Genomic DNA, 27228 nt, shown 5'->3' with positions numbered 1-27228 from the left:
CTTCTTGCTATTCTTTGGAATTCGGCATTCAGATGCTCATATCTTTCCTTTTCTCCTTTGCTTTTCGCTTCTCTTCTTTTCACAGCTATTTGTAAGGCCTCCTCAGACAGCCATTTTACTTTTTTGCATTTCTTTTCCATGGGGATGATCTTGATCCCTGTCTCCTGTACAATGTCACGAACCTCCGTCCATAGTTCATCAAGCACTCTATCAGATCTAGTCCCTTAAATCTATTTCTCACTTCCATTGTATAATCATAAGGGATTTGACTTAGGTCATACCTGAATAGTCTAGTGGTTTTCCCTACTTTCTTCAATTTAAATCTGAATTTGGCAATAAGGAGTTCATGATCCGAGTCACAGTCAGCTCCTGGTCTTGGACTGGAATGGGTGAATTTAACTCCGACGACCATTATATCTACTACTGCAGGCAGGAATCTCTTAGAAGAAATGGAGTAGCCTTCATGGTCAACAAAAGAGTCCGAAATGCAGTACTTGGATGCAGTCTCAAAAACAACAGAATGATCTCTGTTCGTTTCCAAGGCAAACCATTCAATATCACAGTAATCCAAGTCTATGCCCCAACGAGTAACACTGAAGAAGCTGAAGTTGAACTGTTCTATGAAGACTTACAAGACCTTTTAGAACTAACACCCAAAAAAGATATCCTTTTCATTATAGGGGACTGGAATGCAAAAGTAGGAAGTCAAGAAACACCTGGAGTAACAGGCAAATTTGGCCTTGGAATATGGAATGAAGCAGGGCAAAGACTAATAGAGTTTTGCCAAGAAAATGCACTGGTCATAGCAAACACCCTCTTCCAGCAACAAAAGAGAAGACTCTACACATGGACATCACCAGATGGTCAACACTGAAATCAGATTGATTATATTCTTTGCAGCCAAAGATGGATTTAGGTTAGATCCTTTAAAACTAGCTTTATTGAGGTATAATCAACATATCGTAAATCGTATATATTTAAACTGTACAATTTGATCAATTTTGACATATGCATAAGCCGTGAAATCACCCTCACCACCGTCAAGATAATGAACACTTCTAAAAGTTTCCTCATATCTCCTTTCCTTTGTTTTTTGGCTGCAGGTGGGACTTTAGTTCCCCAACCAGGGATGGAAGCCATGTACCCTGCATTGGAAGTGTGGAATCTTAGCCACTGTATGAGTATGTACCCACTGTATGAGTCAAGTGCCCCTCATACCCCTTTCAGATCTCCCCTTCTCACCACTCCCGGCCCCCACCCTAAAGCCCAAGGCAAACACTGATCTAAATTCTGTCATTATAGACTCATCTGTATTTTTTTAGAATTTTATACAATTGGAATCATATATAATATGTACACTTTTTTTTCTCTAACTCAACTATGTTGTTGTATCGGAGAAGGCAATGGCACCCCACTCCAGTACTCTTGCCTGGAAAATCCCATGGATGGAGGAGCCTGGTGGGCCGCAGTTCAAGGGGTCGCTAAGAGTCAGACAAGACTCAGCGACTTCACTTTCACTTTTCACTTTCCTACACTGGAGAAGGCAATGGCACCCACTCCGGTGTTCTTGCCTGGAGAATCCCAGGGACGGGGGAGCCTCGTGGGCTGCCGTCTATGGGGTCGCACAGAGTCGGACATGACTGAAGCAACTTAGCAGCAGCAGCATGTTGTTGTATGTTGCTTTCTTTTATTGCTGAGCAGTGTTCCATTGATTAAATGTAAGTCACTCAGTTGTGTCCGACTCTATGAGATCCCATGGATTGTAACCCACCAGACTCCTCTGTCCATAGGATTCTCCAGGCAAGAATACTGGAGTGGGTAGCCATTCCCTTCTCCAGAGGATCTTCCCGACCCAGGGACTGAACCCAGGTCCCCCACATTGTGGGCAGATTCTTCACCATCTGAGCCACAGGGAATTTCCATTGATTGGCTATGCCAAATATATCCATTAGTCATTGACATACTAATGGACATTTGGGTTCTCTGCATCCTTTGGCTATAAAAATATAGCTACTGTGATCATTCATGTACTGGTTTTGTATATATGCTTTCATTTTGTATATATGCTTTCACTTCTCCTGGATAAATACCTGGGAGTGGAATGGCTGGTACATTTGTATTTTTTTTTTAAGAAACTGAAAAAGTTTTCCCCGAGTGGTTATAACATTTTCTGTTACCTACCAGCAATGTATGAAGGCTCCAGTCATCTTATATCTACTTAAATACTTGGCATGATCAGTCATTTTTAATTTTAGCCAGTGTCAAATATGTATAATAGTATCTCACTGTGGTTTCAAAATAATCTGGAGACAAGTTCTCACTGGGCCCTAAAGTCTCCCAGCAGGTAGATGAAGCAGCATCCCCCACAGCAAGAGATGGCACCTCTTATTATCACCCATGTGACCATTCCTGACACACCTGGAAGTTAATTCAGGTGTTTGAGACAAGTCTTATTCATGTGGAATTATCTCACTTTACCTGACTGAAAATTAATTCTGTCCATTTTAAATGACATCTCATTTTATTTATTTATTTTTCTTTAATAGAAAATTATTTAGTTAGTATACATGTGTTCCCCATCCTGAAGACATCTCATTTTAAAGTTAAAATACTAAGTTAACACTCAGAGAAAGGTTGAGGGCCTGCCCAACGCCAGTGCTGATCGGAAACTAGCTAACTACAAAGTCATGCTCTTAATCAGTACTGTCTCACTCTGGGATATAGTGAGAGGCAAGGAGCCCTGGCGTGCTGCAGTCCATGGGGTCGCAGTGACTCGGACATGACTTAGCAACTGAACAAACACACCAACCTCAACTTGTACATTATGTATCACTTAAGTAAAAAAAAAATGAAGTAGCACATAGTGGACTATGAAAGATATCACGTGGCTCCCTTCTAAAAGGAAATACTCCGTGTTCCCTATCATTTCCCAATATTCTATTTTTTTAACGCAACGTATCTCAAGAGATAAAAGAAAATTGCTATGTAACAGAGGTGTCAAATATTCACTCTGTGCCTAAAAAGAAGGATTTGATTTTCAGTAATGAAAAAACACTACTTCCGTAACCATAAATAAATTAGTTTGAAAAGATGTGGTGATTTCTTCCTAAAAAGCAAAAGAAAAAGAAATCATTTTAATATAGCTTTGCTTTTCTGAAAGGGAAATTCTATTTGTGACGGCAAGGGAACTATTTTAAACTATTATATCTTTTTAAAGAATGTCTGGGACTCCATATCCACTTGTACTACAAACTCCCAATTTTGACCAATGATTGAATCTTGAAATATTCAGACTATCATCAAAATGTATGAAAATTTCCAGAATGTTAAAACTTCTATGTCACTGTTTCTTATCCAAATCTTAAAGTTTTGTAGCAATAAGTCAGCCAAAGTATTTCCTTACAGAACATTAGGCATGAAATTAGATTTATAAGATGTTTACATTTGAGTCAATACCAAGAACGTATGTGCCCATACATTCACAAAGCTAGTCTTTCATCATGGGCATTGTTCATATTATTCACAAAAGTAGCAATCGACAAGTTACTCAGGTGGCTCAGTGGTAGAGAATCCACCTTCCAATGCAGGAGACACAGGAGACCCCGGTTCGATCTCTGGGTCAGGAAGATCCCCTGGAGATGGAAATGGCAACTCCAGTATTCTTGCCTGGAGAATTCCATGGACAGGGGGGCCTGGTGGGCTACAGTCCACGGGGTCGCAAAGAGTCGGACACAACTGAGCACAAGCACCAGGAATCAATATTGCAATGCTTTATAATTTCTAGATCTGAATACAGAAAGGTACATACATGTACAAAACTACATAAAACATAAATGCAGTTTATTAAAGTATTCACATTAATATTCTCATACTATATATGGCAAGATATATTACTATACATTTTTATGATAAAGTGAAAACATAACCACCACTTATGTCAAGAAACAGAGCATTATCAGCAACCTGACAACCCACCATGTGTCCCTACTGATGACAGTCCCTTCCCTTTTTCAGTACTAACCATACCTGATTTTTATAACAGTCATCACCTTTTTTAAAAAAAATTTACATCAGTGAAGTTATACTGTGGTTTTAATCTTTCACTAACTGTTATGTTCATGAGATTGTTTTATTTTCTTCATTTTCACTGCTTTGAAATATCCCTTTGTATGAATAGATCATAATTTGTTTATCCATTCTACTGCTGATTAACATGACCAGCTTGGGGCTGCTAAGACCTGCATTGTTATATATGTATGAATTTCACTTGAGTACATACCTAGAAATAAAATTCTTGGCTTGTTGGATTTGCATGTTCTCATCTTAACTAGATGTTGAACCATTTTCCAGAGTAGGTGTACCAATTAATAAACCTACATCAATGCATGAGAGTGCTCAGAGCTCTAAATGTTTACCAATTCATTCAAGTCTGTTAATGTCAGACTTTTTACTTTTTGTCAGTATGCTTGCTGTGGAAAATTCTGAAAGATATGGAAAACCAGACCACCTGACCTGCCTCTTGAGAAATCTGTATGCAGGTCAGGAAGCATTAGAACTGGACATGGAAAAACAGACTGGTTCCAAATAGGAAAAGGAGTACGTCAAGGCTGTATATTGTCACCCTGCTTATTTAACTTATATGCAGAGTACATCATGAGAAACACTGCGTTGGAAGAAGCACAAGCTGGAATCAAGATTGCCGGGAGAAATATCAATAACCTCAGATATGCAGATGACACCACCCTTATGGCAGAAAGTGAAGAAGAACTAAAGAGCCTCTTGATGAAAGTGAAAGAGGAGACTGAAAAAGTTGGTCAAAGCTAAACATTCAGAAAACTAAGATCATGGCATCTGGTCGCATCACTTCATGGAAAATAGATGGGGAAACAGTGGAAACAGTGGCTGACTTTATTTGGGGGGGCTCCAAAATCACTGCAGATGGTGACTGCAGCCATGAAATTAAAAGACGCTTACTCCTTGGAAGGAAAGTTATGACCAACCTAGATAGCATATTCAAAAGCAGAGACATTACTTTGCCCACAAAGGTCCGTCTAGTCAAGGCTATGATTTTTCCAGTAATCATGTATGGATGTGAGAGTTGGACTATAAAAAAAGCTGAGTGCAGAAGAATTGATGCTTTTGTCTTTTTTTTTTTAATTTTATTTTATTTTTAAACTTTACATAATTGTATTAGTTTTGCCAAATATCAAAATGAATCCGCCACAGGTATACATGCGTTTTTGAACTGTGGTGTTGGAGAAGATTCTTGAGAGTCCCTTGGACTGCAAGGAGATTCAATCAGTCCATCTTAAAGGAGATTAGTCCTGGGTGTTCATTGAAAGGACTGATGTTGAAGGTGAAACTCCAATACTTTGGCCACCTGATGCGAAGAGGTGATTCATTTGAAAAGCCCTGGATGCTAGGGAAGATTGAGGGCAGGAGGAGAAGGGGACGACAGAGGATGAGATGGTTGGATGGCATCACCGACTCAATGGACATGAGTTTGAGTAAACTCCGGGAGTTGGTGATGGACAGGGAGGCCTGGTGTGCTGCAGTCCCTGGGTTAAAAAGAGTTGGACATGACTGAGGGACTGAACTGAACTGAACTCGTTGTCTAATGAAATCTCACTTGATCTTAATTTGCATTTCCTTGGTTAATAATGGCATAGATTATCATTTCATGTTTCCTCACCACTACAAGTCCTTTGCCCATTTTTCTAGTCAGTGGCCTGCATTTTAAAAAATCTATTGCAGATATTTTTAAAATCTACTTTTTATATGTCTTGGATATTAATATGTTGGCAAATATAATCTACTCTTACATCTTTTTATGATGTTTTTTGATGAACCGAAGTTCTGATTTTAATATTGTTAAATTTATCAAATAGCTTCCCTTATGGCTAGTGCTTTTTATATCTTGTTTAAGAAACACTTCTCAAACCAAAGATCATAATAATACTATCTATGTGAAGTTTTGTAGTTTTGTTTTCACATTTAGGTCTGTAAAATATTTAGAATTTATTTTTTCACTCCTCTTACAGTATTTTAGATTTTCTTTTTAACTTATTTTTATTGAAGAATAATTTATTTGTATTATATTCATTTCAGGTGTACCACATGGTGAGTCCATATTTTTATGGATTATACTTCGTTTTTAGACTATACTTCATTTAAACCACTGTATACAAAATGGATAACTAATAAGGACCTACTCGATAGCACAAAAAGTCTACTCAGTACTCTGCAACGACCTATATAGGAAAAGCCTCTGAAAAAGAGTGGACATGTGTACAGAATAGCTGAATCAGCTTGCTGTACACCTGAAACTAACCCAGCCTACATGTTTACTCAGTCGTGTCCGACTCTTTGCAATCCCATGGACTGTGGCCCTCCATACTCCTCTGCCCAAATGAATTTTCCAAGCAAGAATACTGAAGTGGGTTGCCATTTCCTACTCCAGGGGATCTTACTGACCCAAGGATAGAACTCGCATCTCCTGCGTTGGTAGGCGATTCTTTCCCACTGAGCCACCTGCGAAGCCCACACCTGAGCTAAGACAACGTTGTAAATCAACTAGACTCGAATAAAAATTTTAAAAGTGAAATACCAACTTTCTAAAGTAAAAAATAAAGTTATTACAAAATAATGATCATATTTCCTTGTGTTGTACAACATATCCTTAATGCTTAAAACTATGTATTTTTTATTGAAGGATAATTGCTTTACAGAATTCTGTTTTTTTCTGTCAAAGCTCAACATTAATCAGCCATAGGTATACATATATCCCCTCCCTTTTGAAACTCCCTCCCCATCCCACCCCTTTAGGTTGATACAAAGCCCCTGTTTGAGTTTCCTGAGCCATACAGCAAATTCCCACTGGCTATCTATTTTACATATGGTAATGTAAGTTTCCATGTTACTCTCTCCATACATCTCACCCTCTCCTCCCCTCTCCCCAGGTCCATAAGTCTATTCTCTCTATCTGTTTCTCCATTGTGGCCCTGTAAATAAATTCTTCAGTACCATTTTTCTAGATTCCATATATATGCATTAGAATACAATATGTATCTTTCTCTTTCTGACTTACTTCACTCTGTATAATAGGTTCTAGGTTCATCTACCTCATCAGAACTGACTCCAAGGCATTCCTTTTTATGGCTGAGTAATATTCCATTCTGTATATGTACCACAACTTCTTTATCTATTCATCTGTCAATGGACATCTTCCATGTTCTAGCTTGCTAAAACATCTACGTTGCTTCCGTGTCTAGCTATTGTAAATAGTGCCATAATGAACAACGGGATACTTATGTCTTTTTCAATTTTGGTTTCCTCAGGGTATATGCCTAGGAGTGGGATTTCTGAGTAATATGGTGACCTTATTCCTAGTTTTTAAAGGAATTTCCTTACCATCTTCCATAGTGGCTGTACCAATTTACAATCCCACCAACAGTGCATGAGCTTTCCCTTATCTCCACACCCTCTCTGGTGTTTATTGTTTGTAGACTTTTTGATGATGGCTATTCTGACCAGTGTGAGGTGATATCTCATTGTGGTATTGATTTGGATTTCTCCAAACCTATAAACAGTAGAAGGCAATGTCATCCCACTGCAGTACTCTTGCCTGGAAAATCCCATGGACGGACGAGCCTGGTAGGCTGCAGTCCATGGGGTTGCTAGGAGTCAGACACGACTGAGTGACTTCACTTTCACTTTTCACTTTCATGCATTGGAGAAGGAAATGGCAACCCACTCCAGTATTCTTGCCTGGAGAATCCCAGGGACAGGGGAGCCTGGTGGGCTGCCATCTCTGGGGTTGCACAGAGTCGGACACGACTGAAGCGACTTAGCAGCAGCAGCAAACCTATAAACAAGACGAGGAGCTGACTGTGGCTCTGATCATGAACTCCTTATTGCCAAATTCAGACTTTTTGAAGAAAGTAGGGAAAACCACTAGACCATTCAGGTATGACCTAAATCAAATCCCTTATGATTATACAGTGGAAGTGAGAAATAGATTTAAGGGACTACATCTAATAGATAGAGTGCCTGATGAACTATGGAATGAGGTTCGTGACATTGTATAGGAGACAGGGATCCAGACCATCCCCATGGAAAAGAAATGCAAAAAAGCAAAATGACTGTCTGAGGAGGCCTTACAAATAGCTGTGAAAAGAAGAGAAGTGAAAAGCAAAGGAGAAAAGGAAAGATATAAGCATCTGAATGCAGAATTCCAAAGAATAGCAAGAAGAGATAAGAAAGCCTTCTTCAGTGATCAGTGCAAAGAAATAGAGGAAAACAACAGAATGGGAAAGACTAGAGATCTCTTCAAGAAAATTAGAGATACCAAGGGAATATTTCATCCAAAGATGGGCTTGATAAAGGACAGAAATGGTATGGACCTAACAGAAGCAGAAGATATTAAGAAGAGGTGGCAGGAATACACAGAAGAACTGTACAAAAAAGATCTTCATGACCCAGATAATCATGATGGTGTGATCACTCACCTAGAGCCAGACATCCTGGAATGTGAAGTCAAGTGGGCCTTAGAAAGCATCACGACGAACAAAGCTAGTGGAGGTGATAGAATTCCAGTTGAGCTATTTCAAATCCTGAAAGATGATGCTGTCAAAGTGCTGCACTCAGTATGCCAGCAAATTTGGAAAACTCAGCAGTGGCCACAGGACTGGAAAAGGTCAGTTTTCATTTCAATCCCAAAGAAAGGCAATGCCAAAGAATGCTCAAACTACCGCACAGTTGCACTCATCTCACACGCTAGTAAAGTAATGCTCAAAATTCTCCAAGCCAGGCTTCAGCAATACATGAACTGTGAACTTCCAGATGTTCAAGCTGGTTTTAGAAAAGGCAGAGGAACCAGAGATCAAATGGCCAACATCCGCTGGATCATGGAAAAAGCAAGAGAGGTCCAGAAAAACATCTATTTCTGCTTTATTGACTATGCCAAAGCCTTTGACTGTGTGGATCACAGCAAACTGTGGAAAATTCTGAAAGAGATGGGAATACCAGACCACCTGACCTGCCTCTTGAGAAACCTATGTATGCAGGTCAGGAAGCAACAGTTAGAACTGGACATGGAACAACAGACTGGTTCCAAATAGGAAAAGGAGTATGTCAAGGCTGTATATTGTCACCCTGCTTATTTAACTTATATGCAGAGTACATCATGAAAAACGCTGCATTGGAAGAAGCACAAGCTGGAATCAAGATTTCTGGGAGAAATATCAATAACCTCAGATATGAGATGACACCACCCTTATGGCAGAAAGTGAAAAGGAACTAAAAAGCCTGTTGATAAAAGTGAAAGAGGAGAGTGAAAAAGTTGGCTTAAAGCTCAACATTCAGAAAACTAAGATCATGGCATCTGGTCCCCTCAGTCCAGTTCAGTTCAGTTCAGTCGCTCATTCATGTCCGACTCTTTGGGACCCCATGAATCGCAGCACCCCAGGCCTCCCTGTCCATCACCAACTCCTGAAGTTCACTCAGACTCACGTCCATCAGTCAGTGATGCCATCCAGCCATCTCATCCTCTGTCATCCCCTTCTCCTCCTGCCCCCAATCCCTCCCAGCATCAGAGTCTTTTCCAATGAGTCAACTCTTCACATGAGGTGGCCAAAGTACTGGAGTTTCAGCTTTAGCATCAGTCCTTCCAAAGAAATCCCAGGGCTGATCTCCTTCAGAATGGACTAGTTGGATCTCCTTGCAGTCCAAGGGACTCTAAAGAGTCTTCTCCAACACCACAGTTCAAAAGCATCAGTTCTTTGGCGCTCAGCTTTCTACACAGTCCAACTCTCACATCCATACATGACCACAGGAAAAACCATAGCTTTGACTAGACAGACCTTTGTTGGCAAAGTAATGTCTCTGCTTTTCAATATGCTATCTAGGTTGGTCATAACTTTCCTTCCAAGGAGTAAGCGTCCTTTAATTTCATGGCTGCAGTCACCATCTGCAGTGATTTTGGAGCCCCAAAAAATAAAGTCTGACACTGTTTCCACTATTTCCTCATCTATTTCCCATGAAGTGATGGGACCAGATGCCATGATCTTTGTTTTCTGAATGTTCAGCTTTAAGCCAACTTTTTCACTCTCCCTCTTTCACCTTCATCAAGAGGCTTTTTAGTTCCTCTTCACTTTCTGCCATAAGGGTGGTGTCATCTCATATCTGAGGTTATTGATATTTCTCCCAGAAATCTTGATTCCAGCTTGTGCTTCTTCCAGCCCAGTGTTTCTCGTGATGTACTCTGCATAGAAGTTAAATAAGAAGGGTAACAATATACAGCCTTGACATACTCCATTTCCTATTTGGAACCAGTCTGTTATTCCATGTCCAGTTCTAACTGTTGCTTCCTGACCTGCATACATAGGTTTCTCAAGAGGCAGCTCAGGTGGTCTGGTATTCCCATCTCTTTCAGAATTTTCCACAGTTTGCTGTGATCCACACAGTCAAAGGCTTTGGCATAGTCAATAAAGCAGAAATAGATGTTTTTCTGGAACTCTCTTGCTTTTTCCATGATCCAGCGGATGTTGGCCATTTGGTCTCTGGTTCCTCTGCTTTTTCTAAAACCAGCTTGAACGTCTGGAAGTTCACAGTTCATGTATTGCTGAAGCCTGGCTTGGAGAATTTTGAGCACTACTTTACTAGCGTGTGAGATGAGTGCAATTGTGCGGTAGTTTGAGCATCTTTGGCATTGCCTTTCTTTGGGATTGAAATGAAAACTGACCTTTTCCAGTCCTGTGGCCACTGCTGAGTTTTCCAAATTTGCTGGCATGCTGAGTGCAGCACTTTGACAGCATCATCTTTCAGGATTTGAAATAGCTCAACTGGAATTCCATCACCTCCACTAGCTTTGTTCGTCGTGATGCTTTCTAAGGCCCACTTGACTTCACATTCCAGGATGTCTGGCTCTAGGTGATTATCACACCATCTTGATTATCTGGGTCATGAAGATCTTTTTTGTATAGTTCTTCTGTGTATTCTTGCCACCTCTTCTTAGTATATTCTGCTTCTGTGGCAAATAGATGGGGAAACAGTGGAAACAGTGTCACACTTATATTTGGGGGTTCCAAAATCACTGCAGATGATGATTGTAGCCATGAAATTAAAAGACGCTTACTCTTTGGAAGGAAAGTTATGACCAACCTAGATAGCATATTCAAAAGCAGAGACAATACTTTGCTAACAAAGGTCCATCTAGTCAAGGCTATGGTTTTTCCAGTGGTCATGTATGGATATGACAATTGGACTGTGAAGAAAGCTGAGCCCCAAAGCACTGATGCTTTTGAACTGTGGTGTTGGAGAAGACTCTTGAGAGTCCCTTGGACTGCAAGGAGATCCAACCAGTCCATTCTAAAGTAGATCAGTCCTGGGTGTTCTTTGGAAGGAATGATGCTAAAGCTGAAACTCCAGTACTTTGGTCACCTCATACGAAGAGTTGACTCATTGGAAAAGACTCTGTTGCTGGAAGGGATTGGGGGCAGGAGAAGAAGGGGACGACAGAGGTGAGATGGCTGGATGGCATCACCGACTGGATGGACATGAGTTTGAGTGAACCCCGGGAGTTGGTGATGGACAGGGAGGCCTGGCGTGCTGTAATTCATGGGGTGGAAAAGAGCTGGACATGACTGATCGACTGAACTGAACTGAACTGAATAATGAGCGATGTTAAGCATCTTTTCATGTGTTTGTTAGCCATGTGTATGTATTCTTTGGAGAAATGTCTGTTTAGTTCTTTGGCCCATTTTTTGATTGGGTCGTTTATTTTTCTGGAATTGAGCTGCAGGAGTTGCTTGTACTTTTTTGAGATTAGTTCTTTGTCAGTTGCTTCATTTGCTATTATTTTCTCCCATTCTGAAGGCTGTCTTTTCACCTTGCTTATAGTTTCCTTTGTTGTGCAGAAGCTTTTAATTTAATTAGGTCCCATGTTTTTTTTTTTTTTTTTTCCTTTTATTTCCAATATTCTGGGAGGTGGGTCATAGAGGATGCTGCTGTGATTTATGTCAGAGAGAGTTTTGTCTATGTTCTCCTCTAGGAGTTTTATAGTTTCTGGTCTTACGTTTAGATCTTTAATCCATTTGAGTTCATTTTTGTGTATGTTGTTAGAAAGTGTCCTAGTTTCATTCTTTTACAAGTGGTTGACCAGTTTTCCCAGCACCACTTGTTAAAGAGATTGTCTTTTCTCCATTGCATATTCTTGCCTCCTTTGTCAAAGATAAGGTGTCCATAGGTGCATGGATTTATCTCTAGGCTTTCTATTTTGTTCCATTGATCTATATTTCTGTCTTTGTACCAGTACCATACTGTCTTGATGACTATGGCTTTGTAGTACAGCCTGAAGTCAGGCAAGTTGGTACCTCCAGTTCCATTGTTCTTTTTCAAGACTGCTTTGGCTATTCAAGGTTTTTTGTATTTCCATACAAATTGTGAAATTATTTGTTATAGCTCTGTGAAAAATACCGTTAGTAGCTTGATAGGGATTGCATTGAAAATATAGATTGCTTTGGATAGTATACTCATTTTCACTATATTGATTCTTCTGATCCATGAACACAGTATATCTCTCCATGTATTAGTGTCCTCTTTCATTTCTTTCACCAGTGTTTTATAGTTTTCTATATATAGGTCTTTTGTTTCTTTAGGTAGATATATTGCTAAGTATTTTATTCTTTTCGTTGCAATGGTGAATGGAATTGTTTCCTTAATTTCTCTTTCTATTTTCTCATTATTAGTGTATAGGAATGCAAGGGATTTCGGTGTGTTGATTTTATATCCTGCAACTTTACTATATTCATTGATTAGCTCTAGTAATTTTCTGGTGGAGTCTTTAGGGTTTTCTATGTAGAGGATCATGTCATCTGCAAACAGTGAGAGTTTTACTTCTTCTTTTCCAATCTGGATTCCTTTTATTTCTTTTTCTGCTCTGATTGCTGTGGCCAAAACTTCCAAAACTATGTTGAATAGTAGTGGTGAAAGTGGGCACCCTTGTCTTGTTCCTGACTTTAGGGGAAATGCTTTCAATTTTTCACCATTGAGGATAATGATCATCAGTGTCTTACAATTTTCTGTGTACAGTTCTTTTGTCTCCTTAGGTAAGTTTATTCCTATATATTTAATTGCTTTTGTTGCAATGGTGAATGGGATTGATTCCTTAATTTCTCTTTCTGATTTTTCATTGTTAGTATATAGAAATGTTCTTTTTTTTTCCCCAGTTGTTTTAGGTGTAAAGTTGGTTTGTCTATTTGACATTTTTCTTGTTTCTTGAGGTAGGACTGTATGGCTATAAACTTCCCTCTTAGAACTGATTTTGCTACATCTCATAGGTTTTGAGTTGTTGTGTTTTCACTGCTATTTGTTTCTAGAAATTTTTTTATTTCCATTTTGATTTCTTCAGTAACCTATTGGTTATTTAGAAACACGTTGTTTAATCTCCATGTGTTTGTGTTTCTTCCAGTTTTTTTTCTTGTAATTGATATCTAGTCTCATAGCATTGTGGTTGGAGAAGATGCTTGATACAATTTCAATTTTCTTAAATTTACTGAGGTTTGATTTGTGACCTTAGATGTGGTCTAGCCTGGAGAATGTTCCATGTGCACTTGAGAAGAAGGTGTATTCTTTTGCATTTGGATGGAATGTCCTGAAGATATCAGTGAGGTCCATCTCATCTAATGTGTCAGTTAAGACTTGTGTTTCCTTATTAATTTTCTGCTCTGATGTTCTGTCCATTGGTGTGAGTGGGGTGTTAAAGTCTCCTACTATTATTGTGTTCCTGTCAATTTCTCCTTTTATGTCTGTTAGTGTTTGTCTTGTGTATTGAGGTGCTCCTATGTTGGGTGCATTGATATTTACAGTTGTTATGTCTTCCTCTTGGAATGACCCCTTGATCATTATGTAGTATCCTTCCTTATCTATTATAATCTTCTTTAAGATCTATTTTGTCTGATACGAAGATTTCTACGCTAGCTTTCTTTAGCTTCCCATTTGCGTGGACTATATTTTTCTGGCCTCTCACTTTCAATCTGTATGTGTCTTGAGGTCTGAAGTGGGTTTCTTGTAGACAGCATATATATGTGTCTTGTTTTGGTATCCATTCAGCCAGTCTGTGTCTTTTGGTTGGAGTATTTAATCCATTTACATTTAAAGTAATTATTGATATATATGTTCCTATTGCCATTTTCTTAATTGGTTGGGGTTGATTTTGTAGATCTTTTTTCTTCTCCTGTATTTCTTGACTATATAAATCCCTTTAACATTTGTTGTAAAGCTGGTTTGATGGTACTGAATTCTCTTAACTTTTGCTTGTCTGAAAAGCTTTTTATTTCTCCATCAATTTTAAATGGGATCCTTGCCAGGTACAGTAATCTTGGTTGTAGATTTTTCCCTTTCAATATTTTAAATATATCCTGCCATTCCCTTCTGGCCTTCAGAGTTTCTGCTGAAAGATCAGCTGTTAAGCATACAGGGTTTCCCTTGTATGTTACTTGTTGCTTCTCCTTGGTGTTTTTAATATTCTTTCTTTGTGTTTAGTGTTTGTTAGTTTGATTAGTATGTGTCTTGGTGTGTTTCTCCTTTGGCTTATCCTGTATGGGACTCTTTGTGCCTCTTGGACTTGATTGACTATTTCCTTTTCCATGTTGGGGAAATTTTCAACTATAATCTCTTCAAAATTTTTTTCATACCCTTTCTTTTTCTTTTCTTCTTCTGGGACCCCTATAATTCGAATTTTGGTGCATTTGATATGGTCCCAGAGGTCTCTGAGACTATCCTCAGTTCTTTTTACTCTTTTTACTTTATTCTGCTCTTCAGAAATTATTTCCACCATTTTATCTTCCAGCTCACTGATTCATTCTTCTGCTTCAGATATTCTGCTATTGATTCCTTCTAGAGTATTTTTAATTTCAGTAATTGTGTTGTTTGTTTGTTTATTCTTTAATTCTTCTAGGTCTTTGTTAATTGATTCTTGCATTTTCTCCATTTTGTTTTCAAGGTTTTTGATTATCTTTACTATCATTATTCTGAATTCTTTTTCAGGTAGTTTGCCTATTTCCTCTTCATTTATTTGGACTTCTGTGTTTCTAGTTTGTTCCTTCACCTGTGTAGTATTTCTCTGCCTTTTTGCTATTTTTTTAACTTATTGTGTTTGAGGTCTCCTTTTCCCAGGCTTCAAGGAAAGTTGACTTATTTCCTTGCAGAAGGTTGAATTCTTTTTTCCTTTCTGTTTTGTGTAAGCTTTATATAGTGTGAGATTTCTGCTGAGTTTTTGTTTGTTTGTTTTTCCTCTGATGGGCAAGAGTGAGTGAGATGGTAATCCTGTCTGCTGATGATTGGGTTTGCATTTTTGTTTTGATTTTTGCTTAGATGAGACATTCTGCCCAGGGTGCTACTGATGGTTGGGTGATGCTGGGTCTTGTATTCAAGTGGTTTCGTTTGTGTGAGTTCTCACTATTTGATACTCCCTAGGGTTATGGCACCCCACTCCAGTACTTTTGCCTGGAAAATCCCATGGATGGAAGAGCCTGGTGGGCTGCAGTCCATGGGGTCACGAAGAGTCAGACACGACTGAGTGACTTCCTTTCACTTTTCACTTTCAGGCATTGGAGAAGGAAATGGCAGCCCACTCCAGTGTTCTTGCCTGGAGAATCCCAGGAACAGGGGAGCCTGGTGGGCTGCCATCTATAGGGTCGCACAGAGTTGGACACAACTGAAGCAACTTAACAGTAGCAGCAGCAGGGCTACTTCTCTTGTAGTCTAGGGTCTTGGAGTCAGTGCTCCCACTTCAAAGGCTCAGGGCTTGATCTTAAGCTGAGCAAAAGTATTTCTCTTCAAGAGGGCACCAACCAAGCAGAAGCCATTCCCATCTTTACCTCCTAGATAAGCCACACGCTACTTTAGTTCTTTGCATAACTTCAAGGATGTTGCAACCTTTTAGGACTCAGTTCTCCATCTGAAGACAATTGATTATAGACAGGCAGGGGTCCAGATATGGAAAGAACTTGTTAAGTGTATAATTGCAGTCGCTTCTGCTCTCAAACTCAGTAACGAGGCTTACTGTGGTTTTTCAGTTCCCTGTGTTTGTGTACTGAGGTTCACTCTTATTTTTCTGAAAGTACTTCTGGAAGCTCCCGTCTTGGCTTCTACACTGCCACCTGTGTGCAGGGTCGCCGTTGGTGGCCAGTGCACCCACCAGCTGCCCGATCTCTATGGTGTCTGCTGCTGGAGGAGATAGTGGTGGCCTGACCCTTGGCCTCCAGGTGTCTCCTCACTCCTTGGCAGCAGCGGTCCCCACTTCCCTTTTTCGTGGAGGGTGAGCTTCCCACCTAGCCCACAGGTTCTGCCACCATCCCTCTGCCAGCCCTGGTGTTTACTTCTTAACACAAGGAAGTTGTCCTGCAATCATACATTATTATCCATGGACATTGTATTTAAAAGACTCTGATACTGGGGAAGACTGAAGGAGAAGAGGACAGCAGAGGATGAGATGGTTAAATAGCACCACAGACTCAATGGACATGAATTTAAGCAAACTCCAGGAAGTAGTGGAGGACAGAGGAGCCTCCACTCCTCCACTCGTAGTGCAGTCCATAGGATCACAGAATCAGACACAACTTAGCTACTTAGGGTGTTTGTACTTGCTCTTGCTTCTGCAAAAGTTAGCTGACTCTTTGTCACTGTGTTTCAACTACTGACCTTGAGTCAAAGCCAGAGAACGGGGGTGAGTGACCTGGACAGTGTGGTGGGGACCAGGAGGTAGAAAATACATTCATTTCACACGGAATTTCAGGACAAATTTGCCTGGAGTTCTTGGCAAGGAAGCTCACAGGTTTTATTATTTATTTACAGCCTACATGTTAAGCTCACCTTGGGGCTTTGCTTGGTTTTCAGAAACTTCATTCAAAGGCCAGGCTAGGTGGCCCATGAAGTTGAGATTGGGGGTTTTAGATGACCTGCACTTATTTATTTTATACCTAGTAGTTTGTACTTATTGGAGAAGGAAATGGCAGCCCACTCCAGTGTTCTTGCCTGGAGAATCCCAGGGACGGCGGAGCCTGGTGGGTTGCCGTCTATGGGGTCGCACACGACTGTAGCGACTTAGCAGCAGCAGCAGCAGCAGTTTGTACTTTAATTTTCTACGTTGCCCCTCTCCTCCGTCTCCCCACTAGTAAGCACTAATTTGTTCTCTACATTAGCATGTCTGTTTCTGTTTCGTTACACACATTTGTTTGTGTTATTTCTTAGATTCTACATATAAGTGACAACATAGAGCATTTGTCTTTCTCTGATTTATTTGACTAGACATAATACGCTCTAGGTCCATCCACACTGTTGCAAATGGTAGCATGTAATTTTTATGACTGAGTAATATTCCATCGTACACCCACACACCCCACAACTTCTCTTTCCATTCATCTGTTAATGAACACTTGGGTTACTTCCATATCTTGGCTACTGTAAATAATGCTGCTATGGAAACTGGGTGCATGTATCTTTTCAAGTTAATGTTTTCAATTTTCTTTTCGGAGGGGATATATATACAGGAGTGGAATTGCTAGATCATATGGCAGGTCTATTTTTAGTTTTTTGAGGAACTTGCATACTGTTTTCCTGAGTGACTGCCCCAATTTACATTCCTACCAAGAGTGAACAAGGGTTTCCTTTTCTCCAAATCCTAGCCAACATTTGTTATTTGTAGACTTTCTGATGTTAGCTATTCTGACAGGTGTGAGGGGGCATCTCATTGCACTTTGATTAATAAGGCCTTCAAGACTCAACTCTTCTGGAACTGGCAAACTTCCTAGAGCAAAAGGGTTTTAGCCCCCTGTTTACCTTTCTAGATTCCTGTGTTCCCTTCAATTTTAACATGGTAATTCATAATCATTTCATCAGTATTTTGATGTGATGCTTTTAATATGTTTTTTATATCTTATCCAACATGTTGAGTGGCTTTTCATGAGATAGCTGATACAAGTAGCTAGTCTGCCATTTAAGAACCTGGAAATTCTAGTTTCTGCCAATGTTATCATTTCTAATTTTTCCTCTTATCTAATTTAATATTCTTTTATGTGAATTAATTCTTCTGACTTCATTTCTTCTTACTGATTTTACATTATTTCAGGAACTGATCAGCAAAGTTTAAATGACCTAACCACTCCAATCTAAGATATGTGGAATTCTTCCTGGCTGAAAGTCTGCAAAAGTCTATTTGAATTCACTGATCCAATCACATCTTTCAAGGGAAATTCTCAGATATGTGCCCTTTGTATAGGCTGACAAAAGATAGTAGCATTCCTAAACTCTTCTGGGGCTTCCCCAGTGGTGTCAGTGGTAAAGAATCCACTGCCAATGCAGGAGACTCAAGAGACATGGGTTTGATTCCTGGGTCAGGAAGATCCTCTGGAGAAGAAAATGGCAAGCCACTCCACTCCAGTATTCTTGCCTGGGAAATCCCATGGACAGAGGAGCTGGAGGGCTACAGTCCATGGGGCTACAAAGAATCAGACATGACTGAGCGAGTGTGCACACACACACACACACACACACTGCTACCACACTATCCCTTACAAAAAAATTTTGATTTATAGTATAAAAAAAGTCTACTTGAACTTTTTCATACTGAAAATCCTTAAAAGGATTACAAAATTGTAACAGCTATTACAAGGTGCTCATGAGGACAGATACTCTTCATTGGATAATTTGCTGCTGTTGCAGGTTAGGGTGCAGCTGTGTATTCTGTCAGTCCATAGCATCTTGTGTCAATGCAGGACCACATACCATACAATGGAAGTAACACAAGGTTTGAAATTGAACTGGTAGGTCCAAATCCCAGCTCTGACAATAACGTACCAACTGGCTCATAGCAAATCATTTCACCTCCCTGGGCCCATCTGTTCATCTGTAAAATGGGTCTAAGACTGCCTACTCTTGCGTTGCTTTAAGGATCAGATGGGATCACATGCTCATTAAGAACCTAGCACTACGCCCAGCCCAGAGTAAACACCCAGGAGGAGTCTGTCATTGAGTCTGCAGGCACCAAACCCTTAAAGCACTAGAAAGGCACAGGAAAAATGTTAAATATAAGCTTTATAGTATTATATGAGAGAGGGATTTGAAAGTGCAAATAGCACATTTGCAAGTAGCAAAGATGCTATGTCCATGTGTGATAATGTTATGCAAGGAAAAGTACGACTGAAAGAACAATTAATAAAAGTATCAGTTAAATTCTTTTTTTTTTCCTGTTTCTGAAATTCTTAAAAGAATGCAATCCCTTTCAGAATTCATAATGCTGGGTTTGGGTCGTTTTTGCATTTTGTATGTGTGCAGCTGTTCCTCCACTATAAGTATGCACATCTGCTCATTAGCAATACAATATAATTCCCACTGTCTAATTATTTGCAGATGATAGATTCCTTGTACGTGGGCTAAAAAAGGGATAGTCCTTCAAAACCGGAGACTTATTTTGAAAAAACTAACTTAAAAGGGTCAGCACAATGAAGTTCAGATATTAATTTGGCAAGTTCAAATATATAAGCACCAGCACTTAAATGGCAACTTATTGAGAAAACACAAGAGGATTTTTTTTTTCCTCTCCAATTAACATTGTTCAGTAGACAGCACAGGGCACTGGCTTCTCTACGATGCACCTGGAGAGAGGCTATGAAGCAAATCTGCTAAAGATGGAGTGGACCAGTCCCACTCCTGACCTTCTGGGGACCTCCTGGGAACCATGCACCTTGAACAATGCTGCACAGGGAGTGTGGGAGTAGGCTGGGAGGGGGGAACGTGTGGTCCATGGGCACCGAGTAGAGAAGAGTCCTTGGGGTCTCTAGTTCCAACCACAAGCTAAGAAACCACATTAATCCCCTACTGTTAGCTCTGAGGGGAAGGGAGCAAGCTAGGGTATGTGGTCCTAGGGCTCCATGAAACCAACACCAGAGACATGAGGGCAGACAGATGAAGCTACTGAGCACAACTGGGAGCTCCCTGTGGGAGGGTGGAGGGTGGGCATGGGAGGAAAAGGAATGTTGACTGAGGATAAAGGGTATAAACCAAATGTAAGGGATGATCAAGGGTATTCAGAACATGAGATGGGGGAAATGAGAAAGAAAAAAATCGAGAAGTACTGGGGTACAAGAGAAAGCAAGGCAGATGGATGGGAGCCGGTGAAATGGCTCTTTAGGACATGGGCAGGATGAGGATGGCGGCTATTATATACAATGTCGTTATTCTGTACCCAGCGCTGGGCTCTGCATAACAGACTATATTCCTTAGTACATCCTGACACCACTGAAGGGAGAACAACCATTGTACAGATGGGAAAACTGAGGTTCATTCATCCAGTTGTTCAGTGAAAAATTATTTAATATGAAGCTTACTTTCCAAAAGGGTTAGTTGCTCAGTCGTGTCAAACTCTTTGGGAGCCCATGGACTGTAGCCCACCAGGCTCCCCTGTCTATGGGATTCTCCAGGCAAGAATACTGGTGTGGGTTGCCATGTTCTCTTCCATGGGATCTTCCAGACCGAGGGATCAAACCTGCAGCTTCTGCATTACAGGCGGATTCTTTGCCACTGAGGTACCAGGGAAGTCTGAAGAGTGTGTATATCATCACAAAGAAAAGTCAGGAGAGGGATGTAGTTCCCTTTTGTGCTTCTGACAGGTCACTATGGGTACTAGATCAGGAAAGGTTAAGGCCAGGTGGAGGCTGGCGTGGCAGCCAGATGAGATCAATTAGAGCTGGGACCCGGTGGTCAGGCACAGAGAAAAGAGGCGGTGAGTGACTGTTAACTTGCCCGGGCCACACAGACAGCACGTGGCAGGACTGGTTAAAGCCATATCCTCTAACCCTAGAGTCCATACTCTTAAGAGATTTGATTAAAGACGTTTTAATTAAGAAACATTTTAATTAAGATCTTCAGAGGAGTGACTGGGAGTTCATCACCAGCTTATATTGAAAGCTATTTTAGTAAGGATTAGCACAACTGTTGTAGGAGAAGAAAAAGAAGAAAAAAAAAAGGCCTAAAATGAACCAAAATAACAGTAGCTTAGAGAAGACAGTTCTTACATAAAGAGTCCAGCCTGGGGTACTGACTCTGGAAACTTCTATCTTGTAGGTCCTCAATTACAAGGGTGAGGCCCCCATCCCTGTAGTCCAAGACAGTCATCACTGCAACCGCAGGCAGTATGTGAGAGGGGAGAAAGAAGAAGAGAACGGCCTTTCCTCTGTGTGCACTGGACCCAGAAGCTGACGTCATCTGCCCTTCCTCTAAGTGCACCAGACTGGGAAGCGGACGTCATCTGCCCTCCCCCTAAGTGCACCAGACTGGGAAGCGGACGTCATCTGCCCTCCCCCTAAGTGCACTTAACCCGAAAGTTCACACTGTCACTTGCACTCATGCTCTTCTAGTCTGGTTTTGGACACGTGGCTATACTTAGTCACTCAGAGTCTGGGAAATTTCGTTTTTATTGGTGGCTGCACATCCAGCTGAAATTCCAATCCTTTAGAAATGGGGAAACTGATATTGGGTTCAGTTCACAGTCTCAGCCAGAAGGCCTCTGCAGAAAGGCCACTGCTCCCTTGGTAGTACACTGGAGAAATTCCCCATCTGTGCCCTAGTCCCTGGGAAGGTCCAGAGCTACTACCAGAGGTCCATACATCCAACTGGGCAGCAGGTGTGGCCTAGTGACTGTTGAGCACATTATGCATGGGAGCATCTCCATTTTGCAGAGGTAAGTGACATGGTGCTGGTTAATAAAAGGGGCATTCAATTTACAGCATGATTAAATTTGTAGTAGCATCCTCATATATTTGCTTTAAAAAGGTTGTTAGGGGCACAGCTATATTACATGGGGGGATCCTGAACAATGCTTATCCTTAGAAGAGGTCTTCCTCATCAGGAAGCATGGATCATTCCAGTGTAGAGGAAAGAAAATCAATTTGGGCTTTGGTCAGAGCTGTGTTCAAATACTGCCAACACCATCAAGCAAGACTGTCAGTATTCTGGAATCTCATTTCTCCTCTTCTGTTAAGTGAAGAAAGTAAACCCCAGTTCATCAGGTTATGGTAGGGGTTAAATGAAATTATAGGTATAACGCATCTACCACTGAGACTGGGCCATAAGGGGTACTTCATAAATGTGTTGTCCTTTCCCTCAGGATCGAGGAGAGTGAAACGGGTTGGAATAGAAAAGTCAGGTTTATGCAATCAAGTAAGGCAAAGCTGAGTCTCCACATTGTACACTTGTGTGTTTGTGGTTTGGCCCAAGGTTCAGGGTCTGGGACCTGCATTCCTATGCAGAAACAGGAGGACCAATGGAATTCATGCACAGAGCATACGAGGTACAGGGATGCAGAGCACGCATGAGAGGCTGGGACTTTATCTGGTTCTTCTGAGGACTGTATCAGAAGTAAAGATAAGGAGCTTTCTGTCTATCAACCTCATGACTATCACCGCCAGCAGTTACATCACCAAATGAGAACACAAGCAATGTGGAAATCTTTCCAACTAGCAGGAAGTACAGAAGAGCTTTCGCGGCAGAAAACCCACACTGTAGTAGGCAGATGGTAAATAGTTCCCCACAGAAATCAAGGAAACAAAAATAACTAAATAACTCTGGTGACCCTGTATTGTGCTGAGAAGGACACAGCTATAATGCCACCACCTGCAGGGTTCTTGACCCTGGTTTTTGACCATGGTTCTTTCAAGTGATTTTCACATGGCTTCATTTCATTCCTATGACAACCCAAGAAGTGGGCAGGATAGACATTATTATCCCCTCTCTGTAGATGAGAAAACAGAGTTTCAGATTAAGTGTCTTGGCCAAGGTTGCGAGGTTGGGAAGAGGCCCAACTGGGGCCAGAACCCAGATCTAAATGTCAGGCTCTGCTATGGTATCTGGAGACTGGGGAATTTGGGGGACCACATGGTCAGGTGCTCTGTGTGGGTTATTCCCCTGGCACCCATAGCCAAGTGACAACATACAATACCCCCAGGGAAAGACTCTAGTTGGTTCTGCTGGAGTCACATGCCTGTTGTTTGGATTGAACATTGGTAACAACAGGAAAAGATACTGTGACTGATCAGGCCTAGATCATTCCACTGGCCCTATTTCCAGAAGGGTCATAGGAAACCCTACAAGGCAGAAAAAGATTCTTACCATGACCCATTACACTGAACTATCTAAAAAATAATTCTAATAATAATGTGGGAAGATCAGATACCTTGGGATTTAATGCATGACTGTGTACATTGCATGAAGCACTACTCTAAGCAGAAACAAGTATACACAAGGGTAGAAAAACTCTCCTCCTACATGTATAATTTGCCCAAAATATTAGTGTAAGAATAGGTCACTCAATACTCCAATCCCATTGTCTGTGACCCCCACCATGAGCAATTTCATCTTCTGACTCATAGAATTGAAGCTGAGGTTGGAACAGATGATCAGTCTCTTTCAGTCTATAAGCCTATGAACACCCTGTCAGAAAAAAGGTACCTCTGAAAAACCAGCACATCAACCTATTAAATATTACATTATCAGACAGTGCTGTGGGCTAAAGTGCATCCCACCTCCTCTCATAGTTTACATGTTGAAGCTCTAATCTCCAGTACTGAGTGTAACTGAATCTGGAGACAGAGTCTTTAATGATTAAGATTAAATGAGGCCATCTGGGTGGGCCCTAATCCAATCTGACTCATGATCTTATACAAAGAGATTAGGACACAGACACACACAGAGGGAAGGCTACATGAGAAGACAGCTATGGGCAAGCCAACATGAAGCCAACCCTGCCAATGCCTTCAACTTTGGCCCCTAGCCTCCAGGACTGTAAGAAAATTCATTTCTGTTGGTTAAGCCATCCAGTCTGTGATACGTTATGATGGCAGCCCTAGCAAATTCGTATCGATAGCCAACCAAGAATTTCCAAAGTTGAGACCAATCTGATCCATGAGATGGGGAGAACAAGAGATTCTAATAAAATGCTTTTGCAGGTGGAATTCCCCTGAGAATCAGGGTCAAGAACTAGTGACCTGAGGCGCACTAGTAAAGATATGATAAAATGGGTGGGGACTTCCTTGGCGGTCCAGTGGTTAAGACTTCACCTTCCAATTCAGGGGGTGCGGGTTCAATCCCTGGTCTGGGAGCCAAGATCCCACATGCCTCAGGGCCAAAAAACCCAAACATATAATGGACACAATATAGTAACAAATTCAATAAAGACCATTAAAAATGGTTCACATTCCCATCCCCTGAAAATGATAAAATGGGTAAGACATTAAGAGGAGTAAGGAGAGAGAAGTAGATGGCAGACTTCACCTTCTTTAAAATGTTGCGGAGGCCAAGAACAAGGTGGTTCTATCAGGACACGGGTGGCCAGGCCAAGGCCACATACCCAGCTTTGTGGGCCCACATAGAGCCTGTCTGCTCCATGACTTCAGGCTCACCTGGGCTCCTGATAGGTGTCTCCACTTAGAACTCTGGAGCCCCCAGCATCCTGCCTTGACCCTCGGCTCTGAGCAAGAGGCTGCTGCCTCTGAATCAAAGGCTCCTCAGAATGACCCTGGCCGTCACCCCCTTCTTTATGGAGCTCACCAATCAGTTTCTCGTTGAGGCATGGATGTCTAAGCCATCAGGCCTGCCGTGCTTATATGACGTGGCAGTGCGGCAGTCCAAGCCAGGGTGGCATCTGAACCTTCTGATGACAGTACTCTTGCCCTTAACAGTCCTATACCTCCCCTGCACCCCATCTCACTGCTTCCCCGCCAGGGACTCATGCCCCCACGTCAACCAGACTTGACGGTCATGGAGAACCTGCTCCTGGCCTCATTCCCACCTTCAGTCACCCTGCTGGATCAGCCTGCATCCTGGACCTGCCTGACCCTGGCTCCTCTGCTGACCATGTTGCTGTTCTTGCCTTAGCTCTGACCGCTGCCTTCTGGGAAATCACCCTGGACTCAGGTGTAACCAGGACTCAGGACTGACCAACCTGGAGCTGGGGTTGCTGGGATCTTGGAAAGGTTCCACCCCAAAACACAATGCATGTTTGGAAGAACACATCCATTCATCAGGAAAGAGCCAACACCACTCACCCACTCCCACAAGACCTGACACCAAAGGGAAAAAGATTTTTATTAAATAGACCAATTGCTATCTTTTGCAACCCCATGGATGGTAGCCTGCCAGGTTCCTCTGTCCATGGGATTTTCTAGGCAAGAATACTGGAGTGACTCGCCATTTCCTTCTCCAGGGTATTTTCCTAACCAGGAACTGAACGTACGTCTCTTGCATCTCTTGCATTGGCAGTCAAGTTCTTTCACCTCTGTGCCAGCTGGGAAGCCCAAATATTTTGTTAAAGCCAACAGAATTCTCAGCCTAGTTAGATGTAGGTTATAAATTCTCCAGGCAAGAATACTGGAGTGGATAGCCATTTCCGACCCAGGGATCGAACCCCAGTCTCCTGCATTGCAGGCAGATTCATTACCGTCGGAGCCGCCAGGGAAGCCTGCTAAATGAACAGGGTTTGTGAAAATCATATCGTACATATAGGACTTTTCAGTTCATAAGACTCATAATACCAGATCATCACACTGGCAAAGCAGTGCTTGTAAGGCTGTTAAGTTGAAATCTGGAAACTGCTCCTTTATTGGATATTACAATGATATTTGCCAGCATGAGATATTCACTTGTGTGTGCATTCAAATAAAATTCCTGACCACCATTGTTTACAGCCCAAATATATTAATATCTCCATACAATAAATTCCAAAGAAGACAAAATAAATATTTAAATAACCCAAACATTGTGAACCCACTGCATACTGCATTTTACCTTTTTTTTTTTTTATCACCCTCAGACATTTAAAGGGGGGGAAAAAAAAGGCTGATAACATCAAAAGATGAGAAAGGCTAAATTCAGGGAAATAAAGGAACCATAAATCAGGAAAACTTTGGAGCTGCTAGAAAGACACTTTAATTTTGTAGACAAAAGACTGCATTAAGGAGGAATAATGCAATAATCAAAGGTGAACGAAACTCTATTGTCTGGCGTCTTTCTCTGTGGGAATTTTCCCACCCCTGACAGCTGTAAAGGAGGGAGGGGCGCAGATGGGGGGCTGTGCCTTTATTCTCTCGCCCTCTTTTCCCCAGCCCCTCCCCTTCTCCGTCAATAAATGTCTGCAATCATATTCTTGAGCTCCTGTGTGATTTCAAGGTTCATCTCTTCCGTGCAGCTCAAACACTAATTATCCCAGCTGTAATTAGTAAGATAATTAAATACTGGCTCACTCATCTACCTTGGGTCGGGTCATGATTCTCCCAGAAGACCTTGAGCAGTTCCTCAAAGCTGATGCGTTCTGGCTGGAACACCACCCGGACTACTTCTGCATGGCCAGTTTTTCCTTGAAAGAGACAGAACATACAACGCCAATGTACTGACAACACCGATTTACGACAAGTTATCTGTTTCCCCAAAACCACCAGACAAAGGCTGAAATTCTTCCCTCTGAAGGCAATTGTGCTTGAACACTTTCATTCTGAGTCTCTGTCACTGGTCCTTTTCCCATAAAAGCATGCGGTTGTCCTCGAGCAAGTTTTCTGAGGAGGATCTTTCTCTTCATTGTGCTCTAATTTTTTTTTTTTTAATTTCATGAGAAAATAAACTTGGGCTTTCCTTCTTCTAATCTCATTCTTATGAAACCTTATGGATCCAACCTGACATGGTGCTAGAGATTTGAATCTCTGCAAAGGGAAAGGAGCCAGCTTATTTTTATCATCTCCCCCTCCCTGTATGTAGCAAGCTTAGCTGCACTACAGAGGGAGATGGTGCCAGATAAAGGAACCTGTGAAAAAACAGGCTTATAACTGGCTCACATAAGATACATTTGGTAACAGAGAGACATATTTGCTGTGCTGCTAACACTGAGAAGAGGGTCAGGTTCCTATACCCGGTGGACCGGTAAGTGGTTCCCCAGCCTAATTCATCTCTGCGGTAAATAACGACCATAGCAAATGTCTCTCTGCAGCACCCGTTAGCACATTCCCTTCTCAAAGGTGGTCCCCAAGGTTCTGTGGGTCAGCGAAGAATGTATTTGCATTGCCACTTGTACCTGTGGAAATCCTATCCTCTCTTACTTCAGTGTTAAAACCTAGTAAGTAATAGCATGCTAAGTTGCTTCAGTCCTTTGTGACCCCATGGACTGTAGTCCGCCAGGCTCCTCTGTCC

General features: G+C 41.4%; 1 protein-coding gene across 2 annotated transcripts in view; it reads right to left on the bottom strand.

Annotated features, from left to right (window-relative positions):
* Positions 1-27228, bottom strand: part of MSRA (methionine sulfoxide reductase A) — a 388272-nt gene that overhangs the window by 112574 nt on the left and 248470 nt on the right. The window contains exon 4 of one of the 2 annotated variants that reach the window (XM_070376148.1): positions 26300-26404. The exons of the other annotated variant lie outside the window; for it this stretch is intronic. Coding sequence (XP_070232249.1) covers positions 26300-26404 — 105 coding nt within the window. The remainder of the gene's footprint in view (positions 1-26299; positions 26405-27228) is intronic. 2 annotated transcript variants of the gene reach the window in all.

This window comes from Bos mutus, chromosome 8 (assembly GCF_027580195.1).
Source record: "Bos mutus isolate GX-2022 chromosome 8, NWIPB_WYAK_1.1, whole genome shotgun sequence".
In the NCBI taxonomy this organism is placed as follows: Eukaryota; Metazoa; Chordata; class Mammalia; order Artiodactyla; family Bovidae; genus Bos; species Bos mutus.
Note: the sequence above shows the minus strand (reverse complement) of the source record. Positions and strands in the feature narration are given on the sequence as shown.